The sequence below is a fragment of the Littorina saxatilis genome, linkage group LG16 (assembly GCF_037325665.1).
Source record: "Littorina saxatilis isolate snail1 linkage group LG16, US_GU_Lsax_2.0, whole genome shotgun sequence".
Taxonomy (NCBI): Eukaryota; Metazoa; Mollusca; class Gastropoda; order Littorinimorpha; family Littorinidae; genus Littorina; species Littorina saxatilis.
In genome coordinates this window covers 34,557,254-34,570,200 of record NC_090260.1, presented here as the reverse complement: position 1 = coordinate 34,570,200, position 12,947 = coordinate 34,557,254, and the positions used below count along the sequence as shown (strand labels likewise).

The 12,947-nt window shown below is 40.8% G+C and overlaps 1 protein-coding gene across 1 annotated transcript; it reads right to left on the bottom strand.

Moving 5' to 3' along the window:
• Positions 1–3,347: 3,347 nt before the first annotated feature.
• Positions 3,348–12,704, bottom strand: LOC138950913 (thioredoxin-like protein 1). The gene is made up of 9 exons (XM_070322617.1): positions 12,482–12,704; positions 11,960–12,056; positions 10,993–11,166; positions 10,234–10,356; positions 9,387–9,453; positions 7,359–7,452; positions 6,850–6,928; positions 4,742–4,846; positions 3,348–3,876 (listed from the first exon to the last, which is right to left on the bottom strand). The coding sequence occupies exons 1-9, from the start codon at positions 12,577–12,579 to the stop codon at positions 3,847–3,849; spliced, it is 867 nt and encodes a 288-aa protein (XP_070178718.1). The 5' UTR covers positions 12,580–12,704; the 3' UTR covers positions 3,348–3,846.
• Positions 12,705–12,947: the final 243 nt, after the last annotated feature.

The following is a 12,947-nucleotide window of genomic DNA, read 5'->3' as shown; positions in this document are numbered from 1 at the left end:
CAAATGTACAGCAAAAAGGATGTTTGGTAGATCCATAGAGAAGCATCACTCTCGCTATGTGAATGTTGTATGTGACGGTGACTCTTCGACATTCGGCCAGCTGCAGAGAGAAAACTCAAACTCAAGATGGACTGTGTGAACCATGCTAACAAGCACATGGGTACAGCACAGCACACAGTCCTTCACCAAAAGAAGTTGGATGAAAAAGGACATGGTCGTTTGACAAGCGGCAAGCCCACTATGGTCGTGCCATTCGGCCCAATCCTGGTATTTCAAGGGCCATAAAGATTGCAGCTTGGGCGCCACTATTCCCCTCCATGTCTACTGATGAAGACCCTCACCACCAGAGATGTCCTGCAGGCGAAGACAGCCGATGCATGTTTCTTTCAGGCGAGATATTCTTGCGGCTAGCCGCTGGCGGAGCTAGGAGGCGAGAGTGTATGTGAAACGGTTTGATGGTTAGCTACGCAAGAATTAAACACCATTGGTTGATACAGAAAAGGTCGTCTGCACTGGTCGGTAAAGAGCCATGGACAGCCAATCGGATTGGCAGCAGTGTGGCCGCCATGTTTTCTCGCCAAGCGAGCAAGCCCAAGGCTACCTAGCGTTCGCGGCAAGAATCCTAGCGTCCCTCGCGGCGAGAATTGCCCAAGAAACGGTACTTACTCGTGTCACTCGCCAATTCTCGCCTGTAAGAACAAGGGACTGGTGTATTTTCAACAAGGCCACAGCTTTAGGACAGCCCCAGCCAGCCCATGACGGTACGTCAATCAGCACCTTCCTGTCCAGAGAAGTGGCCGAGCATCTCATTCCAATTTATGAGCGGATGACTGATGAGAACCTACTGGATCGGATGACAACAGGAGCGACACAGAATGCTAATGAATGCATTAACAATCTTATCTGGGTTTATTGCCCCAAAACTGTCTGTGGGTCACAAGAAGCTAGCGAGTTCTGTTCAGATAGCTGTGACAAGGTTCAATGCTGGTGCCACTGCCACAACGGAGAGGATGAGGTGCTTTGCAATTGAACCAACAGAAGCTCAGATGGCCTGCATGAGAAGAGAAGATGAAGAAAGCGGAAAGACAAAGCAACATCAGAGCCAGGGATGCGAGGGGGGCCCGGTAGCTCAGATGGTAGAGCACTGGACTTGTGATCGGAAGGTCGCAGGTTCGAATTCGGGCCGGGACGGACACGGGTCAACTTTATGTGCAGACCCAGAGACGGAAGCCATGTCCCACCCCCGTGTCATCACAATGGCACGTAAAAGACCTTGGTCATTCTGCCATAAGTGCAGGTGGCTGAATACACCTAAACACGCAGACACCTGGGTAGCGCGACTCCGTTGCTGCTAGCTTTCCACTGGGAGGAAGCGACCAGAATTTCCCAGCGATGGGACAATAAAGTAATGAAAAAATGAAAATAATGAGAAAAAAAAAGAAGACAGAGGCAGGTGGCCAACAGGCAGGCTATTGCAGACCTGGAGGCTCTAGAGGACCCTCAGTAATAAAGTTTTTGAGTTTCAAGTTTAGTATGGTGCTGGCGACTTTTAGGTAACCACACAAACATACATGATCGACTTCTTTAACCTGTTTTCATAAGATGTAAAAAAAATAATTTTAAACTGATAATTTCATCGTCAAATACTTTCCCCTACATTGTCAAAGTTGTTATTCTGATAAAAACATGAATTCAGGCTGCACTGTGCTACTGGTTTATTGAGGTACTGGTATGATTCTTTTACATGCTGTTTTCTCAATGTAATTTTCAGACAAAATGCTGCAATTAAAATGTTGCAACTTTTGAATGGCTTGATGGAATCGTTCAATTATGTTGTATATGATTTGTAAAGCATCATTTCTGTGCATGGAATAAGAGTTCAGTGCATCTGTTGTGTTTTTATGAGTCTGACTCTTTGGTTCTGATTCATATTTTCTTATCAGGACTGAACCAGTAGCTGAAAATGCTAAATGAAGAAAATATATTGCTTTGAATTCATTTTCCATGCACAGAATTATTAAACACACAAGTATTGTTGAACAGAAAAAAAACGGATCAAAACATGCACTGGTTAAAAAACTGCACCATTTTAAAAAATCTCAAATTTCATGACGTTTTTCTCATTTTTTTCAGAATAAAACCAAACAAATTTGCTTTTCCATCAACATTTAAAATCGCAATCATTTTTTAAGTTATTCAGCATGCAAAAGTGAGACAGACAGCAAACAGTTTCAAACAGAAAAAAAAAATGTTTCGCCTGTATGGTCTGGCCTTCAAAAATAAAACATGGCAACCTCTTTTTTCAATCATTTATTTGAGTGTGTGAAAGTTCAAACATAATTATCATTTCATGCACCATAAGCACAAAAAAAAGTATAATAGATATATTCCATCTTCCTGACTATACCCCCCCCCCCCCCCCCCCCCCCCCTCCAGCCTTTTAAGAAAATACAAATGCACAATTACAAATGCATCATCACTTAGTTGCTTTCTGATGTTTGTTTTTTTACACAGTATATCTCTGAACTGCATAAGGATAAGGATAAGATTTTATATAGTCCATGAGGGTAACCTCACAGAAATTGGGGCTGCTTTCTCCCTGGGGAAAGCGAGCTGCCATACACTATACGGCGCTACCCATTTTTTTTATTTTTTCCTGCATGCATGTATTCATGTTTCCAAGCCCTGAGACTTAATGCCGTGTGAGATGGAATTTTTTTACACTTTATTTCAAGTCACACGGGTATTTGGTGGACATTTTTATCTATGCCTATACAATTTTGCCAGGAAAGACCCTTTTGTCAATCGTGGGATCTTTAACGTGCACACCCCAATGTAGTGTACACGAAGGGACCTCGGTTTTTCGTCTCATCCGAAAGACTAGCACTTGAACCCACCACCTAGGTTAGGAAAGGGGGGAGAAAATTGCGGCCTGACCCAGGCCTGAACACGCAACCTCTCGCTTCTGAGCGCAAGTGCGTTACCACTCGGCCACCCAGTCATGTAATGCCGGTCTAATAAAAGTACATGTACTGTATTCCAAAAAAAGCAAAAAGCAAACAAATCAAAATTAGGCATGGGGTTTTTGAGACTTTACATTAGCACGCAACATGAATACCAATGAAGATTTACACACACAAAACCAGTATATTCTGACTGTTTTTATTTATTTTTCAGCAAACAAAAAAGAGAAAGGTAAAACTACAACTTAGACCTAATCTGCCTTAAATACAAACAATCTGTGAGAATGACAGTGTTGCTTCTGTGAGCTTTGCTACAATTCATTCCTCTCACAAATAAATCTATGTCCTTTTCTCCCTCCCATTAATCCCCCCCCCCCCCCCCCCCCCCCCCCCCCACCACCACAAACAAGGCATCTTCTAATAACACAAAAGCCATACCCCAACCTCTCCTCAAGAAATGAAAGTCAAAATAATTTAAAGTATGCAATGAATTCAACAACCAATTCTCCCCAGCTTTGCGCCATACACAGAACAATGTCTTCATGTAACCAGATTTGAATTTTCATCATAATGCCGACGTTTCATTTGGTATGCAGGTTACCATGAAAGACTTGGACAAAAATGAGTAAGTTTTTGTTTTTTTGTACGTAGTGGTTTTTTTTTAATCCACAGGGAGCAGCAACACATTTTATTCACCCTGGAGTGGTGGTAGGAAACAATATCTACCAGGGTAAGCACAGAAATTAGCAATGTTTTGTTTCTTATTGGTGTTTTTTTCCGCAGAGAACGGTAGTTTGAATCCATCCCAAAGGACATGTGGTAGGTAAGACTTTCCTGGGTAACTGCAGACATGCACCTTGTGAGGATGGGTGTTTGAGCGGAGTCAATGGCTTTCTCCTTTTTTGCCTGCAACCTGCAAGAAAATCGGAGAAATAAACTGAGAACAAGGTTGGACTAAGACTCAGATTCATTAGTTTTTTTACTTATTCAGTTATTGCAAAAAAAAGAGCATGCAAGTGTAAAAATAAGAAAAGGTACATGAATAAATGAATGATTAACAACAATATTACAGCGCAGTTCAGATGAACAATAACTGTCAAATGCCATAATTTGGTCAAGAATACAAATAAAATCAACATATAATTTTAGTCAGAATGATTTTTATTTTTTTGAGACTGAACGCACTTCCTTTGAAGTCTCGGCCAGCCGTCCAATGAAGAGTTTTGATCATGCTCTTACGTCACTTGCCTCAAAGAAGGAAATCGAATGTTCAATCGATACATGTAAATATAACATAAATCTTTTTCTTCTTCTTCTTTGTTCATGGGCTTCGGCTCCCACGTTCACTCATATTTTTAGCACAAGTGGATTTTTACGTGTATGACCGATTTTATCCCGCCATTCAGGCAGCATACGCCAATTTCGGGGTAGGCATGCTGGGTATTTTCGTGTTTCTATAACCAACCGAACTCTGACATGGATTACAGGATCTTTTCCGTGCGCACTTGGTCTTGTGCTTGCGTGTACACATGAAGGGGGTTAAGTCATTAGCAGGTCTGCACATAAGTTGACCTGGGAGATCGGAATAATCTCCACTCTTAACCCACCAGGCGGCAGCGACCGGGATTCGAACTCACGACCTCCCGATTTGGAGGCCGACGTCTTACCACCACGCCACCGTTTAACATAAATAACAATGAATTAAGATTTTTTGTTATTTGAATTTGTCAAGTGTTCTGACGCAAGCGCTGCACCAAAGTGTATCTTAAAACACTGACCCGTTTGAATTCCCCCATGTTGGTGGTACAGACTGGAGAGCCGAGGAAACCGATGTAGTCGATCTGTGTCGTCTCTGCCCCGGTCTGGTTGTCTTTCACAAATATCTGCAGCAAGACAGAAACCATATCACTGAGCTATACATCCATCAGGGTGCCAAACTCTGGGAAGAGTGAGTTTCAAGGAAATAAATAAGGGGGGGGGGGGGGGGGGGGGGGGGGGCTCTTGTAAATATGAATGTAACCCCTTCTGGTGAAAGATAAATTGTGCACGCAGGGATGTTGCTACAAATTCATACCAAAAGGACAAATGTCCTGAGTTCTTCAGCATCAATAGGACATTTGACCGCTTTCAGAAAGTGTAATAGGACATTATGAATTTGCGCCAAACAGCTTATAACACATTCCATGGAATTGTTCCAAAGTCATGCGCCCACACACACACACCCACGCGCGCGCGCTGTAGAACACACACATAATATAGTAAATACATCAACACAGTGTGCATATAATGTTGTATTTGTTTAGTTTCAAAGAAACCACAAATAAGAAACCAACATGAACAACTTCAGAGCTCTTACTTTGATTACAAACTGCATGATTTGGATAAAAGTTGAAAAACAAAATGATCAGTTTGGTCTAATGCTGATCTTTTGCAGGCTTTAGTTTTTTTTCCAGCGGCATAATTCAGTGCTTCGTCTCGTATCGAAAAAAGCAGACGACAAATTTAGTCAGTTGGAGTTGTCTCCCGTACTCCTGTAGCATGCACTGATCTAAAAATAATCCACTAATTTTAGATCAGTGCGCTGCACTGAGATGGTTATACCCAAACGGCGCATACCGCAAACGGTTTGGGAATTCCCGACAAAAGAAAAGATCCGCACGCGGCACTGGCAACTTCAGTGTCAGCTGAACACGAGAGCATTCAGTCTTTTAGAAGATTTGTATCTTGAAATGAAAATTAACGAATATCGCGCTGTCCGAAGGAATGGAGTACAATGACCACGCTCAGGCTAAAACGATGGGACATCTGACCGACATGCGGCAATGTGAATCGGACATTTGGGGATTTTCATCGTTATATGTCCGATGTCCGACGCCTAACGACATCCCTGTGCATGTAAAGAAAACCACTATTTTGTCCCTCTGACCCGGGTTAAACTATAAAACGTTTTAGTTACAGTTCACAATTACATGCACTAGAAAGAAGTGTTATATTTTTTTTATTTTTTTTGCTTTCCGGAAATCGCGGAGATTTGGATTGCCTGCTTTGAAACAATTCCATTAAAGAAACTTATCAAGGAGCAATCTAATCAATCTAATCAATCTAATTACATCCTGTGTGCATATATAACTGCCAGGTAAGGTCACCAAATTGCCTTTAAAATGGCTAAACTTTGAGTCCAGACAAGTGGTTTCAACACGCTGCACACCTGATTGGCTGCAGAGGTCAGTGTAGTGCAGCAGTGAGGCTTTTCCTTGGGTTAAAATTGACCCAATTTTTTTATCGTGACTCAAAAATTGTTACCAAGAAAGCACATCATTGATAAAGAATAGTTTTAACCCTTTTAACACTAGTTAGTGCCCATTGTCCTCAACAAGTTTTTCTTAAAGGCATATGTACTCGATGACTATACACGCTAATTGCTTTACCAACAGCTGGAGACATGCTAAATTAAGTTCCCTGCAAAATATTGTGGTCTAGGACCCCTTCAATGTTGAGATATGTTAATTTTCATTTTGATCTGGATCGTCCTATTTATAGATTTGGCAACACATGTAACGTTGATGCAAGGGAGCTAACACCGCGGCTTTGTTGACATCCTCACTTTTTCAGAGGCTAGAACAAGCTGTAATGCATGTATTATGGTCCGCGCATGGTGACATATCGTCATTATATGGTCTTATGGTGCGTTTGACATCGATTATGGGCAAACTACACTTTGTAAACACGGGAGCGCGTACATATGCCTTTAAAGTGCTATAACATTTACTTTAATTTTTGTTTAAATAATTTAAAAAAACGTCCACCACTGGTCCCAAGAGACCCCCTTCATGGCAGGTAATACTGTAGTACAAACACGATAAAATGCTACCGATGCCATTCTTACCGTTGCACTTTGTACATTCTGGAATTTGACAAACTTGAGCGGAACAATGGCCCCATCCTTGAAGTCATCTGGGGTCAAACTGAAAACATAACATTCACACAGCAGTGTTACAACCCAGTTTTTTTGTTGTGCAAACTTCTCCTTCTTCTTCTGTGTTCATGGTCTGAAACTTCCACCTACCCTCATGTTTTTGCACGAATAGGTTTGTACGTGTATGACAGATTTGTCCCGCCATTTGGGCAGCCACACTCTGTTTTTTACGCTAATTGCTGCACGGTGCCAAGCTGTAAGTGTATCAGTATTGTATGTCATTAAAATTAAAAATAAGAAAGAAATATCTTACTCTAATTGCTGTACTGGTGCCATGCTGTAAGTGTATCAGTATTGTATGTCATTAAACTTACAAATAAGAGAGAAATATCTTGCTCTAATTGCTGCATGGGTGCCATGCTGTAAGTGTATCAGTATTGTATGTCATTAAAATTAAAAATAAGAGAGAAATATCTTACTCTAATTGCTGCACGGGTGCCATGCTGTCTGCAGAGTCAAAGTCCAGGGTTGTGGGCTGGTTGATAAAGATCTTCACAGTTTTGGGTCCGTTTTCTGTAAAAGCATGTCCTCAGTATATGACTGTACCAGACCCAAACATATACAATACGTCACCAGCCTAAAACCACTGTAGTTTTCTCAAAGACAGACACACTCACAAAGAAAGCTACACACAACCTTAAATGCATGCAAAAAACATCTATCTACAAAGCAAATAAGCACAACAAAGCACATGTAACTTCACTACATGTATAGGATAACAGTAAGTCAGGTTGAAATCAAAATGAAAATAGGATTTCTAAAATGAGTGTTGATTTATCTTTTTCTTTCATTTAACTAGACTTAGCAACCCTAAACATAATCACAGGGTTCCTCATCACGTAAAATTGGAGGTATTATACCCTCTGACCCCCCAAATCACGTACGAGACGCTCTTTGAAAGGGTGTCGGTAAGTAACAATTATTTTGCCAAGAGGTATAATAACGTACGACTTGAAAGGCAAAAGGGCATGACTTTGATCGTTTTACAAACGGTACGACTGGTTATGCGACGCTCGAGGGTTGTTTTTGTTTTTTTTCGCGGGAGACTAATTTCGGAAAGCTTCACCAGCGATCTCGACACGTGTTTACTGTCTCCAGGAAGTTTATCTGTCAGCGTGACCAGAGTTACTTCCCCTCCGCTATTTTCGGTTCTGTTGGTTCCGCGAAGACCGCGAGCGTGCAAGTTTGGAGACGATCAGTTTTGTCACTGACTTTGTGTTTGAAAATGCCACGACCAAGAAAGCCTGCTGCAGTTGATCCAAAACAACGAACTTTGACGTTTGCGATACCTGATTTTAGCATGCTTGGTGAAATTCTCTTGACCATTCCAATCACTTCTGTACCCTGTGAGAGAGGCTTTAGTCAACAGAACCGGGGGAAGTCAAAGCTAAGGAACCGACTCTCAGTGGAGAGACTGGCCAACAAAATGATGATTAAACACGTTGGCACTGACCTAAAGCGTGACATCACTGGAAGGGCATTGCAAGTGCACGGAGCCATGAGGAAAAGGAAATCTGTTGACAGTGGCTGTGACTTGCAAAGCAAAACACCAAGACTTCACCCAAAGACTGAGTTACAGAGTAATATATTAGAGCCATACAGTTGCAACGCCCTTTCAATGATGCCACGCTTTAGTGTGTTGGAACTTAGATTGAACTGTTGTTGTAGAGAGACACAGTCACAAGTGTGTTGCAGATGTGAATTTCAACAGGCACTTGGTAGGTGTGTTGTTAATTTGTAACCAACAACTGAACAGGCAAATAATTTCAAACTTATTGATATTCATAATAATGTTCTTGTTGTTATGTTGTGGAACTGAACTGACTTTTCATAGCATTACCCTGAATTTGTGGGGAAAACAACTGTGTGGCACTGCACTGTTGAACTCATAATTGTCAGTTGGTGGCTGGGTTCTGGGTTATTAATAAAAGTTTACTGTTCAGAATTTCAAGCCAGTTTACTTGTTCATTTTGTGAAAGCTCTCAGCCTCTGACTAGTGTTTTGATACTCCGGTAATTGCTGTAAATGTGTAGTGTTATTCACTTATTGTAATGCTACAAGCAAGAATTTACACATATGACATTTCACAATGGTCATAAATTATTTCCTTTATTCAAAGCACTCTCAAATTGACAATGCAATTTGCACACATTGACATCATGCACATGCAAGAACCTGGTAAAACAGCAAAGCAATACACCGAGTCGCCGACAACATGCCATACCCTTTGATCAATCGGGAAAGGGTATGAAAACCCTTTACTTTTTTGGTGAAAGTGACCTCAGAGCCTGTGTGGAACCCTGTAATCAGCAACCCTAAACATAATCGTGGTAGTTGGAAGAAGCCTGTCCCTCTTTACATTACTTAAAAAATGAAAAAAACAAAAAAAAACAAAATATCCAAAAATGTTTAAATGTCATTTAACGTCAAAAAATAATTTATTTTACCTTCTGGTGCCTGAAAACGCATGGAATGAATTTTGACGGCTTGGTTGAAACCAATGTTGATGATTAGCTGCAACAGAGACACACAGAGATATAATCAATTAGTTTATTACCAAAGAAATATACAGACAGACAGACAGACAAAACACACACACACAGAAATGGTTATTGTTTACAGTCCTTTATGCGGTTTCTCTTATAGAATTTCAGATTGCTTTAACCCAGGGGAGGTTGAGCTGCCATACTCTACAGCGTTCCTTTTTTAAAACAAATTTCTGTATGCTTGTCTGTGCAATCTCCCAGACCTAAGAATTTTTGCTATGAACCTGAGATAAATACATATGAAACTGACCACACTGATAAGAGTCTGCACATAATTGTGACTGAGTTTGACAAAATAAATCCCGCCAAAGATGTGCATGGAATTTGGAACCCTCGCTGACAGTGTCGAGCTGGTTTTCATTCTCTCAGCTGCCTACAGGATAAAATCCCCACCCCAGAAGAAGCCAGTGAATTGAACAAACCAGAGAAAAGGAACAAATTTACAAAAGAAGCAATCACCCGGCTGGCCATACAGACAGACACATAGAATACTAAGACTCACCCATTACTCAGGTAAGTCAAAATAAAAGGGGGGAGGGGGGGGGGGTGGTCCAATATATATACAACATCGTTAAAAACGAAAGCAGACCTTATTCACCATAACAAAGACAACACTGCTGTTGCATTTTCGCCTTTGAATTAATGAATGCTTTTTCTACATAGTTATAAACGCGAAACAGAAACAAACCAAAAATTCATTTTTGTTTTTAACACTGCTCCACACTAAAAACAAGAGAAGTGTTTTTACCTGTTCATCGCAGTCTGACTCCAAGAAACCGCCTTTTGTGGTGAGGGCGTGCGCTAAAGGATGGTCGTCCGATTCGTTCAGACACTCGCACTGAGCCTTGCTGATCATAGACGACATGTCCATCTGCAAAAAACAATTAAAACACAATATTAATCGCTTTTCATGTGTCTTTAGGTATGCAGAAAGAACAAGAACCGATAAACACAATGTTGGTTTTGTTTGTTATTTCATGGGCAAGCTGAAAGTGTAACTTACTGTAAGTATAAAAACCGGTAAATACATACATGTCATCCCATGTGACTTGGAATAATAGGCCGTGAAAAGTAGGATATGCGCCGAAATGGCTGCGATCTGCTGGCCGATGTGAATGCGTGATGTATTGTGTAAAAAAAATTCCATCTCACACGGCATAAATAAATCCCTGCGCCTTGAATATGTGCGCGATATAAATTGCATAAAATTAAAATAAAAAAATAAAAAAATAAATCCCTGCGCTTAGAACTGTACCCACGGAATACGCGCGATATAAGCCTCATATTGATTGATTGATTGATCTTTCAGACAAGCAAAAACAACCACTGATGCGGCTTTTTCTTATTTGAAACCCTCCATTAGAATAAAAATAGATAAAATAAAAATCCCACACAAAAACCGAACGAGACAAAGAAAGAAAACAAACAATCATTGGAATAACACACACACACACAAAATAAATAAGACGAACAAAGAAAACAAAGAAAGTCCAAGTAAAGATCCTACATGTCCCTTCACACGCGTGTCCCCGTCACCATCTTCTTCATCATCCTGGTACCACTTTTTGATCTTCTCCTCCAGAGCGGCAGGATCGGCGCCACGCAGCATGTCGATCTTGACCTTGTTGCGATAAAAGATGAAGGTCGGCATGGCCGTCACGCCCTGGCCCTGTGCCGTTTCCTAGGCAACAAACGAGTTAACACAGGTGAGAATCAAAAATGACTAATAGTATTAATAAGATGAAAAGGGATGAAGAAGTTTAAATTTTGTTTCTTCCTCAAATTCCTGTCAAGATTTGCACAGATGATCTTATTGACTGACTAGTAATAGTATTAGAGTTTAATGTCCTCTCAGACCAGTTGGCCTGTATAACGATAGTTATTGGTAATACATTTAGAATATGGCGTGATAGTTTGACTCGAACACGCCCACTGCGATTGTCTTTACACCCCCGGTATAGGGATGTGTATAGGATTCGGTCGATGTGTTTGTTTGTTTGTTTGTGTGTTTGTGTTCGCATATAGATCTCAAGAATGAACGGACCGATCGTCACCAAACTTGGTGAACAGGTTCTATACATTCCTGAGACGGTCCTTACAAAAATTGGGACCAGTCAAACACACGGTTAGGGAGTTATTGGTGGATTAAGATTCTACAAGGACTTATAGAGGGACATATTAATGGTCAAAGGGAAATAACCTTCTCAGTTGGTGGCAGTGAGAATGGTAAGGATGGGGGTGTTTTTCCTACCTCGGAGGAATTTCTTGTTTTAATTAAATTTTTAAAGTACAGTACTTGCTTTTCCAAAAGTGAAGGCAGTTCTCCTGCGCAGTAGTATGATTTGCAATGCAGAATCTTATGGTAAAACTTACACAGCGATCTTTTTCTTAGGTATTTAATTTATCCCTTTAAATTTCTCCACCACTCTACTTCTTACTCTAAGCTCATCAGACGTGTACATGTTTTTACTCACCGGACATTGATCAACGTCCACCTTGAGGAACAAGGCTTTGGGATAGGCTACACCGAACTCTGCAAATTTCGGTGCTATCTGCCGACATGGCCCACACCTGGCAGACAGGAAAACAAAGAAAAAATTTACAACATGAAATTATATAAATGTACTGTATGTACGCATTGAAGCTACAACTGAGTATTACTGTTAGATACTGTGTGAATGATGTGCACTAACCAAAGAAGAAACAAATAGAGCTGTACATTTAAAAAAAATGTATGCAGTGCTACGAGGAGAGGGGGGGAATCTAATGTGGAGGGGGGGGGGGGGGGGGGGGGGGGGAGGAGGCAGACAGGTAGTGAATTTTGACAGGGGGTGCTAATGGGCTGGCTCCTCTGAGTTAACTCAAAGCTCCTACCTAACCTTTCGACAGGCAGAAGCACACTATCAACTCAACAGTAATCAGCTGATTATGGTGCTTAGTTTCTGTTCAAATTTCGCCATGTCACATTTCTGACAAAACGGTGAACCATTACTTACCAAGTAGCGAAGAAATCCACGACCACAAGTTTCGTCCCAGCATTTGTTAATTCCGGATTGAAATGCGTGTCGTCTGGTAACACTCTTACGTTTGACATGATGAAAACGATGTCTCACAATCGATAAAAATGTCCTTAAAAAAAATAAAAGAGTTGCTATTTGTCACCGGCACGTTCTGTAGCTAAGGGGAGCGCACTCTTCTTCTAAACTAAAGCAAACAAGTGATCCGAGTGAGGATTACCAGCTGAATGAGAATTTCAGAAAATCCTGGATTATGCTCTTTTTTAGCCTACAAAAAAAGTTTTCTTTTAGAAATAAGGCCTTATTTCTTAAAATTAAGGCTTTTTTCAGGAAATAAGGCCTTATTTATTTAGGGCCTTATTTTTTAATTTTTGACCATTTGTGCCAAGTCTAAACCGTAGACCATTTATTTGGTCTATGGTCTAAACCAGATGATAAATCAGTC

Excerpts from the sequence above, each read along its gene's own strand:
- LOC138950913 (XM_070322617.1), bottom strand. The coding sequence starts at position 12,579 with ATGTCAAACGTAAGAGTGTTACCAGACGACACGCATTTCAATCCGGAA. Across the intron at positions 12,057-12,481 it reads GTGGATTTCTTCGCTACTTG|GTGTGGGCCATGTCGGCAGA; the intron begins GTAAGTAATGGT and ends CCTGTCTGCCAG. Across the intron at positions 10,357-10,992 it reads ACACGCGTGTGAAGGGACAT|ATGGACATGTCGTCTATGAT; the intron begins GTAGGATCTTTA and ends TGTTTTTTGCAG.